The 21222-nt window shown below is 47.8% G+C and overlaps 1 protein-coding gene across 8 annotated transcripts in view; it reads right to left on the bottom strand.

Annotated features, from left to right (window-relative positions):
- The window catches only part of ARAP1 (ArfGAP with RhoGAP domain, ankyrin repeat and PH domain 1), a 149993-nt gene continuing 128771 nt past the window's right edge, over positions 1-21222 (bottom strand). For 7 of the 8 annotated variants that reach the window (XM_081001768.1, XM_081001764.1, XM_081001769.1 and 4 more), the window contains 11 exons: positions 17258-17344; positions 15906-15974; positions 13884-14001; positions 11493-11606; positions 8500-8642; positions 7606-7688; positions 5343-5393; positions 3616-3679; positions 3244-3399; positions 1841-1880; positions 1-1163 (listed from right to left, as the gene is read on the bottom strand). In XM_081001768.1, coding sequence (XP_080857894.1) covers positions 1863-1880; positions 3244-3399; positions 3616-3679; positions 5343-5393; positions 7606-7688; positions 8500-8642; positions 11493-11606; positions 13884-14001; positions 15906-15974; positions 17258-17344 — 903 coding nt within the window. In that variant the 3' untranslated portion in view covers positions 1-1163; positions 1841-1862. Of the gene's footprint in view, positions 1164-1840; positions 1881-3243; positions 3400-3615; positions 3680-5342; positions 5394-7605; positions 7689-8499; positions 8643-11492; positions 11607-13883; positions 14002-15905; positions 15975-17257; positions 17345-21222 lie in introns of those variants that run through there. The other variant, XR_013985098.1, reaches the window with a different exon arrangement.

Here is a 21222-nt window from a genome sequence, read left to right as displayed (position 1 = left end):
TTCTCCAAGGGTATTTATTAACATTACAAAAAAAGACGACAAGAAGAGGTGTTGCTCTTAAGGAAAGATTCTGCCTGCCCGCTTTTCCCACGGCTTCCCAGCATCAGACGAAGAAGGCAGGGGGTTTTTCCCGGGCCTTAAGCCTCGCTGGCCTCCTCCCTGTCCAAACAGAGGCGGTCGAGAAGCACCCAGCCCTGACATCTCTCTGCACCCAGCGCTGCTGCTTGGCGGCTCTGGCGATGCTCCTTTGTCCCTCCTCCGTCCACCCGGGTACCAAACAGGAGCACCCGGTCTTGCCGAGGGAGACAGGCAAAAGTTCTCAGCACCCGCAACCCACCAGGTCAAGGCAAAGGGGTTGGCAAAAAGCCACGCGGAGAGAGGGCAGAGGGAGGCTGACAACAGCATCTCTCTCCTGCCAACTCTCTGAAGTGAGCGCAGGAAGCAGAGATGCTTCTGAATACCAGTCCCTGCAAAGCAAGTGCGCTCTGTATTCGAATCCTGCTTGCGGTTTCCCCCCGCAAGAGGCATCTGCTTGGTCCCTGCAAGAACAGGATGCGGGACTAGACAAGTCACTGGCCCGATCCGGCAGGATTTCCCTGTGTGATACTGCCAGGAAGCCCTCGGCCGGATCCAAAATGGTCACAGTCCTTTCTGCCCCACTGTTTCTCAATGGGAACAAAATTGGGTTGGCAAAGCCCTGGAGCACCCCCAGAAAGGGCTCAAAATCCACGCCGTGGCCAGGGGAGGCGTCTCACGGTTCCTGCGCAATCCGAAAGAAGAAAGATGCCGCGGGTGAGGGACACCTGTGGCTAAAGCCACCAGGACAGGACAGGGGGCAGGAGCGATGCCGGTTCGGTAGTGGATTTGGCACATGTTGATCAGAGATGCAATGTCCTCCTGGGGTCTGTCTTGCGTTCCCAGGGCTCCTTCTCCAGTCGGCTTATCAATGTCCCAGCCTCCTGAGGACTGTCTCCAGGGCTGTCCTTGAAGAAAGCTCCCTCCTTCCTTTTGGGAGTCCTCGGCTCGGCCTTGCAGGGAGATGGGGAGTCCCTAAAGGGCAGGCTTTGTTCCTGAACATCCCCCCCCCCTTCCCCGCTGGACCAGCCAAGGGCTCTTCCGTTTCTGGACGGCTCCTTCGCCTCCTTGGACTTTGGCCAACCATCCTGCAGGAGGAAAGAGAGATGATAAATTACACCCAGGAACACGTCCTCCTGTCCTGTACAAAACTAAAAAGACCTGAGGAATGAGATCATCACCCCACTTGTACTAAGCATCCCAGGGCGCTCAACCGCGGCCACAATGCCCTTTCTTCTATCAGATAACAGCAAAGGTTGCTAGATTCATAGCAGGGGCAATCAGAATAAGGGCTATTAACTGACTGCCGATTCAGGACTTTAAATTGTGCTTTTATGTCAAATTTCCTTTTCTGCGTATACTGTAATGCTTTACTGTTGCTATGGCCATTGGCTAATGCGAATAAAGTTTTTTCTCTCTCTCTCTGGTTAACCACTGGGGGAAAGAGGATCCTAGGCTAGGTCTGTTCAGGCAATGTCTTCTTAACAGTACCCTGTCCCCTGGTTGCCATTTGTGCATATACCAGATTTTTTCTACGTTGATCTGGACAGTGGACTTCAGTTGATGCCCCTAGAAGAGCATTAGTCAATCGCCTTTGTTGTGAAACTGCTCCTGAGGCAGGATGTTGTAGCTTTTAGAAACCTTTTGGTCAAGAGGACTAAGAGAGACCTCAGTGGTCCTTCCAAAACCAGGTCTCTTCTCAGCAGCCATGCGGACTGCATGTGGGGGCAAGTTGGCATCCGTGGCCCAGGGAGACAATAGTTACCTGCCACACTCGGTGTCCGGTTTCATACATCCCGAAGGAGCTGGAGAGGAAAGGAGACAAGCTTAGAAAGGGAGAGGTCGCCTTTCTGTCCTCCTGTCTCGCCATCTGGCCCAGGGCGGGGCCTGACAGGCCTCATAAGGACGGCTGCTGTTTCTTGCAGGGTTTCCCCAGCTTGGGTCTCCCTGCTGTTTTTGGACTACAACTCCCATCATCCCTAGCTAGTGGAACCAGTGGCCAGGGATGATGGGAACTGTAGTCCAAAAACAGCAGGAGACCCAAGATGGGGAAACCTTGATTCATTGCATTTCCACCCCACCTTTCCTCCACGGAGCTCAAGGTGGCCTAAGTAGTCCTCCTCCTCCTATTATCTTCACAACAACTACCCTGCGAGGTTGGCTGAGAGTGAGTGGCCAAGTGCGAGATTCGAACCCCGGTCTCTCCCAGGTCCTAGTCTGACACTCTGACCACTACACCACACTGCCTCTCAAGCCTGTAGGCCTGCTCTACCAAAGAAATAAGCCAGACCCAGCTATGTGTGTGGTGATCAGGGATAGTAATAATAATAATAATTTATTATTTATACCCCGCCCATCTGGCTGGGTTTCCCCAGCCACTCTGGGCGGCTTCCAACTAAACACTAAAATACAATAGTCTATTAAACATTAAAAGCTTCCCTAAACAGGGCTGCCTTCAGATGTATTCTAACTGTCAGGTAGTTGGTTTTCTCTTTGAAAAAATTGACATCTGGTGGGAGGGTGTTCCACAGGGCGGGCGCCACCACCGAGAAGGCCCTCTGCCTGGTTCCCTGTAACTTGGCCTCTCGCAGTGAGGGAACCGCCAGAAGGCCCTCGGAGCTGGACCTCAGTGTCCGGGCAGAACGATGGGGGTGGAGACGCTCCTTCAGATATACTGGACCGAGGCCGTTTAGGGCTTTAAAGGTCAGCACCAACACTTTGAATTGTGCTCGGAAACGTACTGGGAGCCAGTGTAGGTCTTTCAAGACCGGTGTTATGTGGTCTCAGCAGCCGCTCCCAGTCACCAGTCTAGCTGCCGCATCCTGGATTAGTTGCAGTTTCCGGGTCACCTTCAAAGGTAGCCCCACGTAGAGCGCATTGCAGTAGTCCAAACGGGAGATAACCAGAGCATGCACCACTCTGGCGAGACAGTCTGTGGGCAGGGAGGGTCTCAGCCTGTGCACCAGATGGAGCCGGTAAACAGCTGCCCTGGGCACAGAATTGACGCTGGCTTCTTAGAGCAAAAAAGCAGAGCGCGGACGTCTCTGCTGGGGAATTGCCAACAAGGACGCAGAGCTGAGCAGCCTCCCCTCGCCTGCTGCCCTCCCTCCAGGTGCCCAGTGCCCAGCAGAATGCGGGCAACCTGTGCCCATTGGCAGTTTCCCTCACCGCCAGCGGGTCGGCTGCGAAGGCCGCGACGCTGTTCCTCATCTCGCTCTCGTTGCCTCGCAGAGGGATCAGGGAGATGTTCCCCAGCCGGGAATCCCGCTGCATCCTGGATGCCCGAACCTTGGAGGACTCTGGCGGCCAGATGTTCCCGCCGTGCTGGGAAGGCCAGAGAGGGAGGAAGAGGTCACAAGGAGCACAAGAAGGGACAAGGTGGATCAGGCCCGGCGGCTAGTCGCAGGTCAGTTCTCCCCCTCCTGCTCCACCCTCATAGAATCCTAGCATTGTAGAGTTGGGAAGGACCCCAGAGGCCATCTAGCCCAACCCCCTCCGACAACCCTGCGAGGTAGGTCAGGCCGAGACCCCTCCACTTACCTGCACAGAGAGGAAGGTGGCAAACCAGCCCCGCAACTCCATCTGCGTGTCACAGCAGAGATACCTGGGGGGGGGGAGATAATAATAATAATAATAATAATAATAATAATAATAATAAAAAATAATTCTTTATACCCTGCTCTCCCAGGCCAGAGCTGGGCTCAGGGCAGCTAACACCAATAAAATTTCAGTAAAAACATAATAAGAAGAAAAAAAGAAATAGGAAAAAACAATTTAAAATACAGATTAAAATGCAATTTAAAATGCAGCCTCATTTTAAAAGTCAAAACCATAAGGCGAGGGAAACATAAGGGTCAGAGTGAGTCCAAACCAAACAGGTTTGTCTTGCTTGGTACTCAAACGCCTTGGTTCTCAAATGCCAAAAACCAAGAAGTGAGTGTTCTGGTTTTTAAACGTTTTTCGGAAGCCGAACGTCCGACGCAGCTGTCAGCTATTGTTTCCGGGGTGCCTGCACCAATCAGAAGCTGTGCCTTGGTTTTCGAACATTTTGGATATCAAACGGATTTCCGGAACAGATTAAGTTTGGCGCTTTTGTTTTTGCTATTTATTTTGCATTTTTGTTTTCGAGACTTTCTCGGTTAATTTGTTTCTGTGACTGTATGGAACCCAGTTCAGCTACTGATTGGTTGATTGATTGATTGATTGATTGATTGATTGTACGACTGCGGAAATGAATAAAAGCCCCCCATCCAAACATCATCAGTGCAGGTAAGAAAAAAATATTATTATTATTATTATCATCTACAATACTATCTCATTTATTTTATAGTATAGTACATTGATTATTGCTTTCATTTTACGGATCAATGGTCTCGTTAGGTAGTAAAATCCATGTTAAATTGCTGTTTTAGGGGTTGTTTTTAAAAGTCTGGAACGGATTAATCCATTTTGCATTACTTTCTATGGGAAAGCGTGCCCTGGTTTTGGAACGGACTTCTGGAACGGATTAAGTTTGAGAATCAAGGTAAGGTGAAGGGTAAAGGGACCCCTGACCATTAGGTCCAGTCGTGGACGACTCTGGGATTGCGGCGCTCATCTCGCTTTACTGGCTGAGGGAGCCGGCGTACAGCTTCTGGGTCATGTGGCCAGCATGACTAAGCCGCTTCTGGCGAAACCAGAGCAGCACACGGAAACACCATTTGCCTTCCCTATTTATCTACTTGCACTTTGACGTGCTTTCGAACTGCTAGGTTGGCAGGAGCTGGGACCGAACCAACGGGAGCTCAAACCCGTCGTGGGGATTCGAACCGCCGACCTTCTGATTGGCAAGTCCTAGGCTCTGTGGTTTAACCCACATTATTACTGTTCCTATTTATTTATACCTTGCTTTTCCCCATGTCGGGGACTTGAGGTGGCTCACAGAATAGATAAAACCATGGGGGGGGGGGGGTGGGAATCATTACAAAATGAAAAGGAGGAAGGGATGTATCTAGGACTGTGCCCAACATCCCTTCCCTTCGAAAAAAGGCTTTCTGCCTACCAAACTTTTTCGAAAGCCATAAATTATTGCTGCCCATTTTTCTTAAATTTTATTGATTTATTTTTTTCTGTAAACCACTCTGATCCACCACCCCCGGCCAGGCGGTATATAAATTTTATGAAATAAATAAAAAGGAATTTCCCCAGCTTTTATCGCAATGGGATGGGCTGGAAACAAACAAGCAAAAAACCGCAGTTGTGGGTCTGACCCCCCACCAGCTGCTTACCATTGCTGCTTCTCCATCTTTTCGTTCTCAAAGAAGACGGTGAACCCCCAGCTGGAAGAGAGGGAGGGAGAAAGAGTCAAAAGGAGAGCAAGCCAGAAAACGCAACAGCCGCCTCCATCCCATTTTTTGTGCTGCTTCAGGGGAAATGGTTCCTTGGGGTTTCAGTGTTTCCCCAGGTTAAGCAGGTGGGCAGAGAAGATTACACACATTTACAGAATCACGGAACTGTACAGCTGGAAGGGACCTCCAAAAATTATTATTATTATTGTTATCTGAACAGCGTCCTGAAGGTCCCTGGTCCCTAATCCCTGATAACATCTCGCAGAAGGGCTGAAAACTCACCCCACAGCCCACCACCAATGCCCACACTTCAAATCCCTCCATGACGCAACAGAGCACATCTTTGAACATCAGTTCCAGCTCCTCTCTGAAGCATCACACCTCCTCTTTGCGATTAGCCCTAATAAGCAGCAACTGCAGCAAAATCAGGGTCCTTCCTTCAGCTGAGAGTCCTGTGGGTGTTTTTCCCCAGACCCTCAAAAGTTTCTCCCAGATGGAGGAACCCTGTGCTCAGCTGGTACCACTTAGCTGAGCTGTGTGTCTTGTGAAGCAGGTTTGCCACCTGGCGGCCGAGGGCGGGTTGCGCATGAGCTCAGGAAGAACAGGTAAGCAGAGCCTGCAGGATCAGGCCAGGGGCCCAACCAGCCCAGCCTCCTGTTCTCGCGGTGTAAGATGATCCATGTGATCCACGCGACGGTCATCTCCAGGCTTGACTACTGTAATTCACTCTACGCGGGGCTGCCCTTGAAGCTGTCCCACAAACTCCAGCGGGTGCAGAATGCTGCAGCGAGGCTCTTCACGGGGTCTCTGCCATGGGAGCATATTCACCCAGTGCTTTTCCAGCTGCACTGGCTCCCGGTGGAGTACAGGGTCAGATTTAAGGTGCTGGTTTTGACTTTAAAGCCCTTCACGGCCCAGGACCCTCGTACCTACGGGACCGCCTCTCCTGGTATGCCCCACGAAGGACCATAAGGGCCATAAATAGCAACACCCTAGTGGTCCCGGGCCCTAAGGAAGTTAGATTGGCTTCAACCAGAGCCAGGGCCTTTTCAACACTGGCTCCGGCCTGGTGGAACACTCTGCCTCATGAGACCAGGGCCCTGCAGGATCTGATTTCTTTCCGCAGGGCCTGTAAGACAGAGTTGTTCCGCCTGGCCTTTGGCTTGGAGCCAATTTGATTCCCTCCCTCTTTCTTTTTTCTTTTCCTTCTCCTCCTGCGATGAGGCTACATTTTAATATTTTAATGTTGTATTTTAATTTTGTTTTTAAGTTGTAATCATTCAACTTGTTTTTATTATTGCTTGTAAGCCGCTCCGAGCACGGCCTTGGCTGGGGAGGGCGGGGTATAAATAAAAATTATTATTATTATTATTATTATTATTATTATTATTATTTAAAACCCACAGGCAGGATCCGGGCCCAAGAACGGCTCTCCCCTCCTGTGGTTTCCGGTAACTGATGTTGAGAAGCACTGCTGTCTCTGACTGTGGAGGCAGAGTATGGCCCTTGATAGCCCTCTCCTCCCGAGCCATCCTAGTTGCTGGCCATTGCTGCCTCCTGTGGCAGAGAGTTCCACAGTCTAACTCTGCGCTGCACGAAGAAGGGCTTTATTTTATCGGCTCTGAATCTTCCAATTGGCAGGAAGGATGTGGGGGGTGAGTCCATAGACGCAGCCAGGATTTAGGTTCGGGGGGTGGGGGGCAGAACTGAGCTATCTGCGACACAATTGGTCAGTTTGTTAAGTATTTTTATGTATTAATTTATTGCCACTGGCTATGGCTATGCCAGAGTCCAGAAACATCTGGAGGGTTATAGACTCAGGGACTCAGGCAGAGATGCAGGAGGCACTCCTCTGAATATGGTGATGATGAGAATATTATTATTATTATTATTATTATTATTATTTATTATATACCCCATGCATCCAACTAGGTTGCTGCAGTCACTCTGGAATGCTTCACGCAGAACACATAAACATAACGAAACATCGCCATGGGCTTTAGGGGGCTGGACTAGATGACCCTTGGGGTCCCCTCTAAAATTCTCTGATTCGGTGATCCTGAAGGTTCTGGAAGCAGATCTTTTGGGGGAGAAGGGCCAGGCGTGCTTACAAAAATTCAGCATGGATAAAGAGGTATCCAGCCAGGATGAGACTGGCATAGATGAAGAGGCAGCGGCACTTGAACTCAGAGCAGACCCTCACCAGCTCGGAGGACGGACTTTCTTCTTTATTCCCAGGTAGATCTTCAGGTTCTTCACTGGCCATTCTTTCTCCGGTTTGTGGCTCTGAAGAAGAGTGAGAGAGCAGAAAAAGAACTTACAATTCTATGACTCATCGGCACAAAACCGTAGTGCTGGAAGGGAACCCAGGGGTCATCTAGTCCAACCCCCTACAATGCCGAAATCATGGTTAAAGAATTCCCTGTGGAACGCCCTCCCTTCAGATGTGAAGGAAATAAGCAGCTATCCTATCTTTAAAAGACATCTGAAGGCAGCCCTGATCAGGGAAGTTTTTAATATTTAATGCTGTACTGATTGGGAGCCGCCCAGAGTGGCTGGGGAAACTCAGCCAGATGGGCGGGGTATAAATAATAAATTATTATTATTATTATTACATAAACAGGGCTGCCTTCAGACGTCTTCTAAAAGTCAGACAGTTGTCTCCTTCCTTGACATCTGATGGTTAGGGTGTTCCACAGGGCAGGTGCCACCACCAAGAAGGCCCTCTGCCTGGTTCCCTGTAACTTGGCTTCTCACAGTGAGGGAACCGCCAGAAGGCCCTTGGAGCTGGACCTCAGTGTCCTGGCAGAATGATGGGGGTGGAGACGCTCCTTCAGGTCTACTGGACCAAGGCCGTTTAGGGCTTTCAAGGTCAGCACCAACACTTTGAATTGTGCTCAGAAACGTACTGGGAGCCAGTGTAGGTCCTTCAAGACTGGTGCTGACCTGGGCTCCTCCCCCAATTGCAAAATGGGAATCAAGTGTCTGGGAGTCACCATGGCCTCTGCCAGCCACATAATGTTGGCACGGCTCTCAAAACAGGCAGGCAACGGGGCTGGCGCCCGGAGAGGGTTGTCAAGGGGACCTCTGCACGTACCCGGACTTCTTTGTAGAGGCGCAGGCAGCTGCTGTTGAGGATGAAGTATCGGTCGTGGAAGCCGGTGCTGAGTCCCACGCCCAGCACGTTCTTCTCCTCCCGGAACTTCATCATGCCATGCTTGCTGTCGCCCACCTTGCTGGCTGGGGAAGAACAAAGGCATCAGGACGGGGGGGGGGGGCGCCAAGGGTCTGAGGACTAGCGCCATGGCAAGGCTTACGGGGGCAACGAAGGAGGGGGGCGACGGGGGCCGGTTAGCAATTGCTGAAGGGCAAGTCCGTAGGTTAAAAGAGAAGTGAGGGGTCATGAAATTGCTGAATTTGAAGGGACCACGAGGATCATAAAGTCCCAGCCCCTGCAACGCAGGAATCTTTTGCCCAACACAGGACTCGAACCCACAACCCTGAGGTTAAGAGTCTCATGCTCTTCATATGGAAATGTAATTGAGTATTTCTTTTCATTCACATTTTTGGATGGATTCCCCCCCCCCCCCATTGATTTTTGATTCTTGGTTTTATTGTTATTTACACTTTATACCGTATTTTATGCTGTTAAGTGTTTTAAATTTGTTGTTAGCCGCCCTGAGCCTGGTTTCCTGAACCGGAAAGGGCGGAGTATAAATAAAAAAGTATTATTATTTTTCTCCTCCTCCCCCCCCTTTTCTTCTTTACACCGCTTTTTTACAAATGAAATTCTTCGAATAAAAGATCCGTAATAAAAAACAGTCTCATATTCTACCAGCTGAGCTATCCCTTGGGGTTTTGGGGGGGAGGAGATCAGCTCCCCCATTCCCCCACCCTCAAACGGGTGCAATGCAACCCAGAGGCTAGCAGGCTTGTTGTGGGAGCCACACGGCGGTCGTCCCCTGTTGTCCATTGCTAGCATTTGGGACTCAGAGGTATACTGCTCCCAGCTCTGGAGGCTCCATTAGTTAAGAGCCACTGAGGTACCTTCCCTTTATTCACTCTGAAAAACATGTCCAATTCCCCCTTCTTAAAGATACCGAAAGCTGGGTTTGGCAAACTGCCCTTCCTGAAACGATAGCTCAGAAATTAAACGTCATCTAAAAGCTCAAATTACTGCCGTTGTTTTATTGATTATAGGTTAGAAATTATTTATTATAATTGGTAAGAGTGGATTTCAGTTTAATTTTATATGCTATTGAACATTACTCTATACTATTCTAATGGAGTGTTGAATATTACTTTATTTGAAGCAAGTTGCTTATTTTAAAGTTATGTTTTATTATCACATTTTTGTATTGGATTAGATTGTTATAAGGTATACATTCTTTGTTTCTTCAGCTTGCAAACCGCCTTGGGTATTGTAAAATAGAAAGATGGTACACAAATAAAAAGTGATGATGATGACTAGACTTTTTAAAAAATTACCGTACTTTTCCATGTACAATACTTTTTTTTTTTTTACTCTAAAATAAAGTTCAAAATCTGGGCTCGCCTTATACACAGATAGTATCTACCACCCCCCCTTTCTTAAATCGGAGTTCCCAAAAATAGGGGGTGTCTTATAGACGGAAAAATACGGTATGCCGTGATTTATTTCTTAGACAAATCTTCAAGCCCAGGGACACTCAGTGACACTTCCTCTATGCCAGGCAGCAGTTTACAAACTTCAATCATATCACCACTTATCTGCCTTTTCCCTAAACTGAAAAGTCCCAAACGCTGAAACCTTTCCTCGTAGGGGAATCTGTATGGTGGTATTTCATGCATTGCGACTTGCTATTATTTTCACTGAGGGTAGTTTCATAATTCTTGATTGCAATTGCTATTTCTGTTCAATTGCTGTTTGCCAATATTTTGAGACTTAATTACATTGTGTACTATTGTAACCTAGTGGATTATTGAACATTACGTCGTTCGATACAAGTTCTTTATTTTAAAATTATGACATCGTTATATTGGGTCAGATTATTACAAGACGGGTGATCTTTGCTGTCTGTTTTGCTGATGCAAACCGCATGTGTATAGTAATAAGAGAAAAGAGGCACAGTGGAACCTCGGTTCTCAAATGTCATCCGTTCCGGAAGACCGTTCGACTTCTGAAACGTTCGAAAACAGAGGCGCAAAGGGCAGTCTGCAAATTCAATAGAGAAAATTGAAAAATAACTCAGCGGAAGCCGTTCGAAAATGGAAGCATTTACTTCCGGGTTTTCAGCGTTTGGGTTCCGAAACCATTCGAGAACCGAGGTACCACTGTATACAAATTAAAAGCAGGAAAATGAAATGAAATAACAGTCTTTTGATATGGGCAGTTTTGTTTCCAGCTCCTTTCCTAACGATCCCTAGCCTGGAATTTGCTGCACCCTGGGGTCCATGTCTTCTGTGTGCTCTCTGTTACAAACCCCGGGGTCTCGCTCCTGGTCGGTGCCAAGGTCTGCCCCTTCCCCCTGGGTAGCAATAGAATAGAATAGAATAGAATAGAATAGAATAGAATAGAATAGAATAGAATAGAATAGAATAGAATTTATTAATACGGTCACAGACCAGCGTCAACACACACAATATCACAGATCATAAAAAATAATAATATCAGAAATACAGAGGACAATATGAATATAACAAGGATTTAAATATAAAAAATTAAAGTTAATTATTAGCGTGCCCCCTATAATTAACATTTGGGGGTTTGGTCATTATGGGATACCACTTGCTTCCTGCGATTAATTGCAGACGCACAGAATTTGGCTACATTTAATGTGGTCTTGGGATTCTTGTCCTCTAACAGTAATTTTAAACTATGGTGTTCCGATTCTTTCCTGGACTTTTGCAAAACAGGTGTAATAAAAGTCAAACGTATATCCTCATAAAGACGACAACGTAATAGTACATGTGAAGCAGTTTCAACTTCCAACGAGCCACAAGGGCAGACCCGTGCTGCGTATGGTTTACCCTCAAATCTGCCCTGAAGTAAGGCAGAAGGGAGAACGTTGACTGGGTAGCAATGGGCTTCCTCTGCCCCTGCCTACCTACCTAGATAGAGCAGCATGTTCTCCATCGAGAGCTGCTTTTTCACCACCAGGTAGCTGTCCTTGCCCAGGCTGTGCAAGATGGGAAGCACCTTCTCACTGTAGTGCAAAGGCCGTTCTGCGTGCAAGAGAGAGAGAGAAAGAGAGAAACAGGAGGCTAAATTAGACTTTCCAAGGAGAAAATACAGAGGGGGGGGAGAGTGGCAGAAAAGCATACGATATGGATGTACAGGCATCCCTCTGCAGCAGTGCTAGAAACTCAGATGTATAAGCTAGGTGCCAATAATAATAATAATAATAATAATAATAATATTTTATTTATATCCTGCCCTCCCCAGCCGAAGCTGGGCTCAGAGCAGCTAACAACAATAAAAGCATTCTAAAATCAATTCATTCTAAAATCAATTAAAAATCAAATTAATGGCAACCATTGGGCTAGAGTTCTATCAGGATTACCAAAGGAGGGGGGGTCAGGCTGTGCCTTAGCCAAAGGCCTGGTGGAACAGCTCTGTCTTGCAGGCCCTGTGGAAAGATGTCATGTCCTTAAACCAGGGGTACAGTCACCAAAACGGAATGCCTGGCAACCATTTTTTGGGTCAAGTGGCACAAAAGTAGCATTTTTCAATGGGACTTTTTGGTTCCTGAAATACCTTCTGATTGTGCAGATAAAACAGGATTCTACAGGATGCGGAATTAGTGTGTGAAAACAGTCCAGAAGTTTTAATGTCTGATGTTTTAATTCTGTTGGGAGCCACCCAGAGTAGCTGGGGAAACCAGGGTATAAATTTATTATTATTATTATTATTATTATTATTATTATTATTATTACTACTACTACTCAAGGATCCCCAGGCATGCACCTCTACATAGGTGCCATCCTGACACCCAGGCATCTTCACTTGGTCGCAAGCAGTCAACAGCCAGGTACAAATGCGCCTGGCGAATTTCGAACGCTGTACTGTGGGTTCGGTTCCAGACCACTGCAAGTTAGCAAATATCGGAATAAAGCGAGCCACAACATTTTTATTTGTTGCTTTCCCAGTGAATATAAAAAGTTAGGTAAAGGGACCCCTGACCGTTAGGTCCACTTGCGAATGACTCTGGGGTTGTGGCAGTCATCTCGCTTTATTGGCCGAGGGAGCCGGCATACAACTTCCAGGTCATGTGGCCAGCATGACTAAGCCACTTCTGGAGAACCAGAGCAGTGCATGGAAATGTCGTTTACCTTCCCACCAGTAAAGGGACTCCTGACCATTAGCTCCAGTCGCAGACGACTCTGGGGTTGCAGTGCTCATCTCGCTTTGCTGGCCGAGGGAGCCGGCGTACAGCTTCCAGGTCATGTGGCCAGCATGACTAAGCCGCTTCTGGAGAACCAGAGCAGCGCACGGAAACGCCCTTTACCTTCCCGCCAGAGCGGTACCTATTTATCTACTTGCACTTTGACGTGCTTTCGAACTGATAGGTTGGCAGAAGCAGGGACCGAGCAACGGGAGCTCACCCCATCGCGGGGATTTGAACCCCCGACCTTCCGATTGGCAAGCCCTAGGCTCTGTGGTTTAATCCACAGCACCACCCGCGTTTACACTATACTGCAGTCGATTAAGCCAGGCTCGTTTGGCTGCAGGGACGGAAAACTTCAGTCTATAAGACTAAGTTTTCTTTACTGAAAAAAATGTTAAAAGGGGGCGTAGCCTTATACACAGGGGAAATCTCTCCCCATTTTCTTAATCCTGAGCCCCCCAAAATAGTCTTATACAAGGGGGCATGTTATAACACGGGAAAATACGGTAATTGCGTCCGTTTTTGAACATGCCTCAGGAGTCCAATGGCTTCCAAGGCACGTTTCTCCATTTTCTCAATGGATTTGACGTTTTCTCCCCTTATGGCTTTGATCTATAGGCTACCACTAAAACGAGACCGCATTTTAAGCTGCATTTTAACCTGTATTCTGATTTATATTTTAATCAACTGTTTGTTTGTTTGTTTGTTTGTTTGTTTGGGTTTTTAAAAAAATGTTTTTACTGTATTTATATTCAGTGTTGGCCTGGGAGGGCGGGGTATAAATAAAAAAATGTTGTTGTTATTATTATTATTTATTATTATTCAGACCATCCATTGAGCCTCGTTGTCGAACGTTTCAGAAGTCGAACAGTCTTCCGGAGTGGATTACGTTTGACAACCGAGGCGCCACTGTAGAAGCGTGGGAAACCTAAGACAGCTGCCCGCCCCCTCCAACATGGCGACAGAAGAAAACCCGGTGCAGAGTTTAGGCAGGGGGCCACGAGAGAGGCGCATCTTTCGCAGCAATTCCAAGGGGGGGGGCCTCCGATTGGGGGGGGGTCTGCCCCGAGGAAGAGGATGCTCTGAGCACCAGAAGCCCCCAGAAGACGCCTACCTGCCTCCTCCCGCTCGTTGACTTCGAAGCAGCTCCAGAACTCTTTGTCCTTCATGACGATTTTCCGCCGGTCCAAGATTTCGAAGGTTAGCTCTTCCGCAGTCATGGTGGCCGGGATCTGGAGGCGGAGAGGGGTGTGTGTGTGAATAAAGGACCTTCCAGAGATGATACGATACGATAATCTTTATTGTCATTGTCCCATATAGAACAATGAAATTGAAAAATCTACATCAGACATTCAAAAACCAACAAGCCTGCTATCCCAGCCTGGTTAGCCCCCTAAAAACTCTGATACCCCATTTTTAAATACAACATACTCCCACAGAGACTACCTTACACTGCGTTTAAAACTAAAATCGCATTTGGATAGGAACTGTTTCTCAGACGGCTAGTCCTGGTCTTTATAACTGATACGGAAGGGGGGGGGCATGTCTTCTTCACCCCTTCCGCCGGTCACCAGAGGGTCTGAGGCGATGACCTCTAGGGCACCCAGCCCCATATGGACACCTCAGCCCCCACACTGTTACACAAGCACCACACTTAACTCCGAACCCCATAAATAAAAGTGCCTTTCTCCTTTCCCTACGTCCATTCGCTAGAATAAATAGACCGGGCGAAAATAAGCCCAAAGCGCCTTATGTCTCCCTTTCGCTATACCCGCCGTATTGTTTCCATTAGTAGACCGTGTATACAGACATTTGGTATCTCTTGAATGGGTGCGTTCTACCCAATCAGAACCATGCATTCGTCTTTGCAGAGCTAGCTCAGCGAGCTCCCGCACGCCTCATTTAACCTCTTGACAAGCTGCTGACGGCTCCCCGCTGGGAGAACAATGGAACCGAAACTTGTGAACCCATAACAGTGTCGAATCTCGCTACAATGTATCTATTTTGTTTCCGATCTCAATTATCAATATAAAATGGGCTAAAATCTTTAAAAATTCATATAAAATCAACCACAACACCGATTTTCTTGCTTTTGGTGCCAATCGGCTCAATTTTTCTAGGACTCCATGACACCTCCCCTGTCCTCCATAATCCCTCAAGCGAGGTGTCACGTACTCTCAGGAAGAGTCTAATCCTATCAAATCACTCTGCCAAGCCTTTCCTCCGGGCAATGCCAGGTGGCGGACTATGCATACATGGACCATTGTCTTCTCATCACCGGTACTCAGGATGTGCTTATCTGCGCATATCTCCAGCTCTGCATATTCCCCCCTCCCTCCTCCATATGTTAATCCAGTGTAACCCAACCTCTTCCTAATGTATTCATGATGTAATCTGTGTAACCCAACTTCTCCTTAATGTATTCATGTTGTAACTGTGATGTATTTTGCACTGTATTCTGGGACACAGAGGGAAGTTTCAAAAGTTCATGTCACCCCTTTCTCGCTGTTCAATCTCGCCTTGAACCTGTTGCGCAATAAACTTGGATCTTCTGCAGCTTGCTCCTGTCTCCGGCTGAGCTCATTTTCCTCCGCAGGGACCCGCGGACTTAGTCCGACGAGCTGGGTGGCAGAGCAGCCTCGCACCCAGATTTTACCATAACAATAACCCTGTACCTTCTTCCAGAAGGCAGAAGCTGAAAGAGATCATTTCCGGGGTGCGCACTATCCTGCGCTATCTCTGCAGCTTTCTTATGGCACCTGGAAGCATCGATTTTATCAGTAAAGATTTTATCAATAAAGATTATCGTATTGTATTCATGTTTTTATACTGTATTTTATGCTGCTTTTACAATTAAGTGTTTTAAATTTGTTGTTAGCTGCTCTGAGCCTGGTTTTTGAACAAGGAAGGACGGGGTATAAATAAATTTTGTTGTTGTTGTTGTTGTTGTTGTTGTTTTCTCTCGTTTCCCATCCTTGCCAACACACAGCCAACGTCCCGCCACTGTGCTCCCCCCACGTCTTGCCAAGAGAGGCCGGTTTCTCTCCCACCAGAGATATCAGCCACCAGTTGGCTGCCTCCTCCCCGCGTGACCGAACCCTTCCCGGGTCTCCTCCCTGACCCTCCCTCCACGCACCTTGATGTGCTGCTCTGCTTCCGTCTTCTTCTCCTCCAGGTACACCGTGCAGATGAAGTCTCCGGCTTGCTGGGTGGAGAAGGAAGCCAGGTCAAAAAGGCAGAAGGTCCCGGGCATTCCAGGCACTGACTACAACTCCCAGCAGCCCTAGAAGCCAGGGGTGATGGGAGCTGGAGTCCAGAACATATATTTAGAAGGACGGAGGATTGCTGCCGAGAATGAAAGCTCTGGGCAAAGGCCTTAAACTGGAAGTTGCATTGAAAACAACCTTAGAAGTTGCATTTAATTTCCTGTCCCCATCTTCATCCAGAAGATCAAGTGTGGTACCAGCACATGCAATTGAGGAGGGTTTTGCCAGGCTGCCTCCAGCTCCCCATCAACACAACTGCCTGGACCCAGGGTCTGGAGGCGGCTGGAGGATGGATGGCAGCTAACAGATTGAGGTTGAATCCTGACAAGACAGAAGTACTCTTTTTGGGGGACAGGGGGCAGGTGGGTATGGAGGATTCCCTGGTCCTGAATGGAGTAACTGTGCCCCTGAAGGACCAGGTGCGCAGCCTGGGAGTCATTTTGGACTCACTGCTGTCCATGGAGGCGCAGGTCAATTCTGTGTCCAGGGCAGCTGTCTACCAGCTCCATCTGGTACGCAGGATGAGACCCTCCCTGCCCGCAGACCATCTGGCCAGAGTAGTGCATGCTCTGGTTATCTCCCGCTTGGACTACTGCAATGCGCTGTACGTGGGGCTACCTTTGAAGGTGACCTGGAAACTACAACTAATCCAGAATGCAGCAGCTAGACTGGTGAATGGGAGCGGCCACCAAGACCATATAACACCGGTCTTGAAAGACTTACATTGGCTCCCAGTATGTTTCCGAGCACAATTCAAAGTGTTGGAGCTGACCTTGAAAGCCCTAAACGGCCGCGGCCCAGTAGACCTGAAGGAGCGTCTCCACCCCCATCGTTCAGCCCAGACACTGAGATCCAGCTCCGAGGGCCTTCAGGTGGTTCCCTCGCTGCAAGAACCCAAGTTACAGGGAACCAGGCAGAGAGCCTTCTCGGTAGTGGTGCCCGCCCTGTGGAATGCCCTCCCATCAGATGTCAAAGAGTTAAACAACTACCTGACTTTTAGAGGACATCTGAAGGCAGCCCTGTTTAGGGAAGCTTTTAATATTTGATGAATTATTGTATTTTAATATTTTGTTGGAAGCAGCCCAACAAATTTTATAAATTATAAAATGATTATTATCAAGATTGGTGCAGAGAAGGAGAATAGGAGGGCAGCCTTGTTATTCTGCCTCTGCTCCCCCGCCAGGCCGGCTGCCGGCCGAACTCTAGCCCTGCCCCATCTTACCTGCGTCGCACTAGAGGAACCGGCCTCACGCATCTTCATGATGGCGGTGATCTCCTCCTGCTGCTTCCTCATCTCCTCCTCGTCCACCTGCCGAGCATTTGAGAAAGAGAGAGAAGACTAAAGAGGAGAAACCAAGCTGCGGGGGGGGGGGGAGGCCAAGGCTTCGCTTCTGCCAGTAACGAAAGTCAGTGTCAAAACGTTGCAATGGGGATCCATGAAAACAGCGGCGGCAGTTTCTGGTGAGAAAGGAAACACAGGCTTGGTTCTTCCTGAGGAGATTTCACCCCTCCCATACCCAAGAATCTCCTGATCATCTCCTGATGGTCTCTGCTGACTCTCCAGAGAGGAGGAGGCGTGTCCTGCCTATCTACTTATTCTGCCCAGCAACATATCAGTCTGTGTGTGTGAGAGAGAGTCAGTCAGTCAGTGTATCGGAGAGAGTGAGAGTGTTGGAGATCCTAGAGATTAGGTTGCTGCTAAGAGCAGCTGCAGACTCTCAGTGTAGCATTGATTTATGCTTAGAATATTCAGCTCTGTATATAGTTTTGTATCATAGTTGTAGTTATAGAATAAAAGGAAGATATTTTACAGAGCTGCTCTCCGAGTGGTTTATACTCTGCAAGACTCTGCAAAACTCTGCTGCGCAACGACTGTATTATTGAGACAGTGAATCCGGTGCTCTCAGCTCTAAGCTGTGAGTCCACAGCACTGTGACCTGTTCCTGTGGGAAAAGGAGGTCTCTGGCGGTGCTACCCAGCTCGCCTAGCCCAGTCGGGGTTGAGGTGCATGAGTCCAGTTGGCGCACTGGCTCTAGGGCGATGCTGACATCGGTTATGGGCCCAGTCGTTGTTCCAGTCGTCTGACCTGGCGTTGTTCCAGTCATCCCAGGCGTCCCAGGTGTCCCAGTCGCCAGAGGTTTCTGTTGCTGATTGCCGGACGGTGGAACGGACGCTGCATGCTGGACTGATTTGCGGTGCCCAGAAGCAGAGCTGTTTTGGAGCAGAGTGTTCAAGCTGCCGCTGTTGCTGTTGCTGCTGCTTGATTTATGGAGGTATGTTGCTGACTGCCAAAGAAAGAAGATAGCATCCCTGTTTGCCTGTTAATTGCACTCTGAGTGGGAGAGAGAGTGGCTGAAGGAGTCAAGGCTTTATCTGTGTTGCACGAGGGAAGTGTCTTGCTCTAAGTAATAGCAGACATGGCCTATGCACATTCTGGCCAGATGGCTCTGTCCTTTCCTCTCCTCACGCCTGAAACCTATGCAGTTTGGCAAGTAAAGATGAAAGCGCTTTTACAGAGGGAGAAGCTATTTCACACGATAGAAGATGACCCTCCAGATAAGGATGATGATGATTGGGCTGAGTGGCATGCTGCAGATATGAAAGCCCGAGGGACAATTATTTTGAGTGTTTCAGACCACTTGCTGGTGAACTTAGAGGGTCAAGAGACTGCACAAGCTGTTTGGCATAAGTTGAGAGATATGCATCTTAGACAAAATGCTGGTTCCAGTGTGATTTTCTTTAAGAAGTTGTGCAGGCTGCAGTTGGAGAAAGGTGGTGATTTGCCTAGCCATCTATCTCAATTAAAGCGTCTCAGACAGGACCTTGTTCAGCGAGACCTGGCTATTTCAGAGGCTGTGTTTGCAATGCTGATGATCAATAGCCTAGATGAGTCTTATGATGGAGTGGCTGCCCAGATTTCCACAATGCCTTCTGACCGGCTAACAGAAGATTATGTGTCTAGCGTGCTCTTGAATGAGTGGGATCGCAGACAGGCTGTTAAAGAAAGCCGGAACTGTGCTGTTAAAAATATGCTTGAAAATGTGCCTGAGTCTTCAGCAGGGGAAAGTGAAAGTGAAACTGCTGCTGTTAAAGCTTTGAAATTGAAGCGGTGCTTTTCGTGTGGAGCACAAGGCCATTTGAGTTTCCAGTGTAAGAAGTCTTCAAAGAAGAAGGGAAACTTCAGAGGCAGAGGGGGAGGAGGAAGAAATCCCCAAGCACCTGCTACTTCAAAGGCCTTGATCTCTCGCTGTTCCAGTCAACGTGGGCGGAATTTCTTCGTGGTCGACTCTGGCTGTTCAAACCACGTGGCCAAAGATAAGAATCTCTTTGTTCAGCTTGAGAAGCAAGAGAAAGAAATTCATCAAGCAGATGGGACAGTTCTCACGAGTATGGCTCAGGGAACTGTGTTCTTAAAGAGCCTGAATGCAACTATTAAGAATGTCCTGTATGCGCCTGATATTCAGGACAATTTGTTGAGTGTTTCCCAGCTTGATCGTCAAGGGTTTAAGGTGGTGTTTGCTAAATCTCGCTGTGAAATTCTTAGAGATGGCAAGCTCATTCTGTATGCAAAATGTGTAAATGGATTGTACCAACTGCCTTTTGTTTCAGGTACAGGCACTGCAGAAGCAACTGAGAAAGAGTGTTGCAATTTATCTGTTGATAAGAATGAGAAGTTGCATGACCAATGTATTCATTATTACCACCGTATTTATGGTCATTTGAATTTCCAGGCTGTGGCAAAAATGCCTGATATGGTTCAGGGTATGAAGTTGAAAGAATGTCCCTACCACATGAAATGTGTTTCTTGTGCAGAGAGTAAGGCAAGGCAAGCTCCCAAAGGTACAGAGTCTGGGAGAGAGGCCAAGGAACCATATGAAGTCATTCATGCAGACTTAGTGGGGCCTCTAGCGCTCTCTAGAGGCAATTCAAGGTTTTTCATGGTTCTAATAGACTCCTATTCAAAATATGTTTGGATCTATATGCTGCAGAAAAAGTCTGAAGCCTTTACCAAGTTTCGCCAGTTTTGTAAATGGCTCAGAAATGTACATAATGAGAATGTACGTTGTCTTTTCACAGACAGGGGTGGAGAGTTTTGTTCAGAAGAGTTTGAGAGTTTTCTTTCTGAACAGGGCATTGAGCATAGGACGGCCACGCCCAGATCACCCTGGCAGAATGGTTTATGTGAGAGAGTAAACCAGACCCTGCAGCAAGGAATCAGAACGCTGTTACATGATTCGGGGCTACCCAATCCTTTTTGGGCCGAAGCTCTTTCGTTTTTCTGTCATGTGTATAACAGGAGATACCAGTCTAGTGTAAATTGCACCCCATATGAGATGCTTCACGGAAGAAAGCCATGTGTAAAGCATTTTAAAATTTTTGGTTCGGAGGTTTGGGTGCACACCTCGCAGGGTGACAAACTGAGCAAGCGTGGAGAACATGGTGTTTTCCTAGGATATGAGAAAGGGTCTTATCGTGTTCTGATCACAGACACGAAAACCATAAGGCTGACCAGGAGTATTGATGACAATCCACAATGGGACAGAGTTGGCGTTTTTCAGTGCAATCCCATTTGTGATGATGGTGCTAAAGGGGCAAAGAAAGTTAAGAGGGAGGCAAGTGTTGTTGGTGGTGATAATCCTGATGCCAATGTAGTTCCAGATGATGGCACAGATTATCAGACCCCAAAAGCCTCAGGTGAGTCTGACGCTGACTCAGACTTAGCAGCTTCATATACTTTAGCTCCCCATTCTCCCAAAGAGGAGGAAGCACCAGAACAAGAGGATCAGAGAGTTTTGCGCAGATCCGAGAGAACAACCAAAGGTGTACCACCGAAAAGGTTTTCTGAAGAGTTTGCAAAGACTGCGGTCACGAGCAACTCTGGTGGGGTTTTCGAACCTAGCATGAAGTGTGCTGAGAGTAGTAGCACAAAACGCTTTATTTATTTCCTTACCTGATATTTGAAGGAAAGCGTGTATTTGAGTTCTGAAAAATGGTTTGTTCAAATCTGCCTAATTAGAAATGTCAATTTGTATTTGAAAGGAAGAAATGTGTGTGAAGATTTTTCCAGAAGCTGCTTATTCAATGGTATTGTAAAAGTGTTTTATATGCCGGGAGAGAGATACCTGCAGATATGTTAACCAAGGTTGTAAGCAGAGAACAACTTTTGGAGTGTATGTGCAAATTGCA

The sequence above is a fragment of the Podarcis pityusensis genome (genome assembly GCF_964106645.2).
Source record: "Podarcis pityusensis genome assembly, chromosome: 4".
Lineage (NCBI taxonomy): Eukaryota > Metazoa > Chordata > Lepidosauria > Squamata > Lacertidae > Podarcis > Podarcis pityusensis.
Note: the sequence above shows the minus strand (reverse complement) of the source record. Positions and strands in the feature narration are given on the sequence as shown.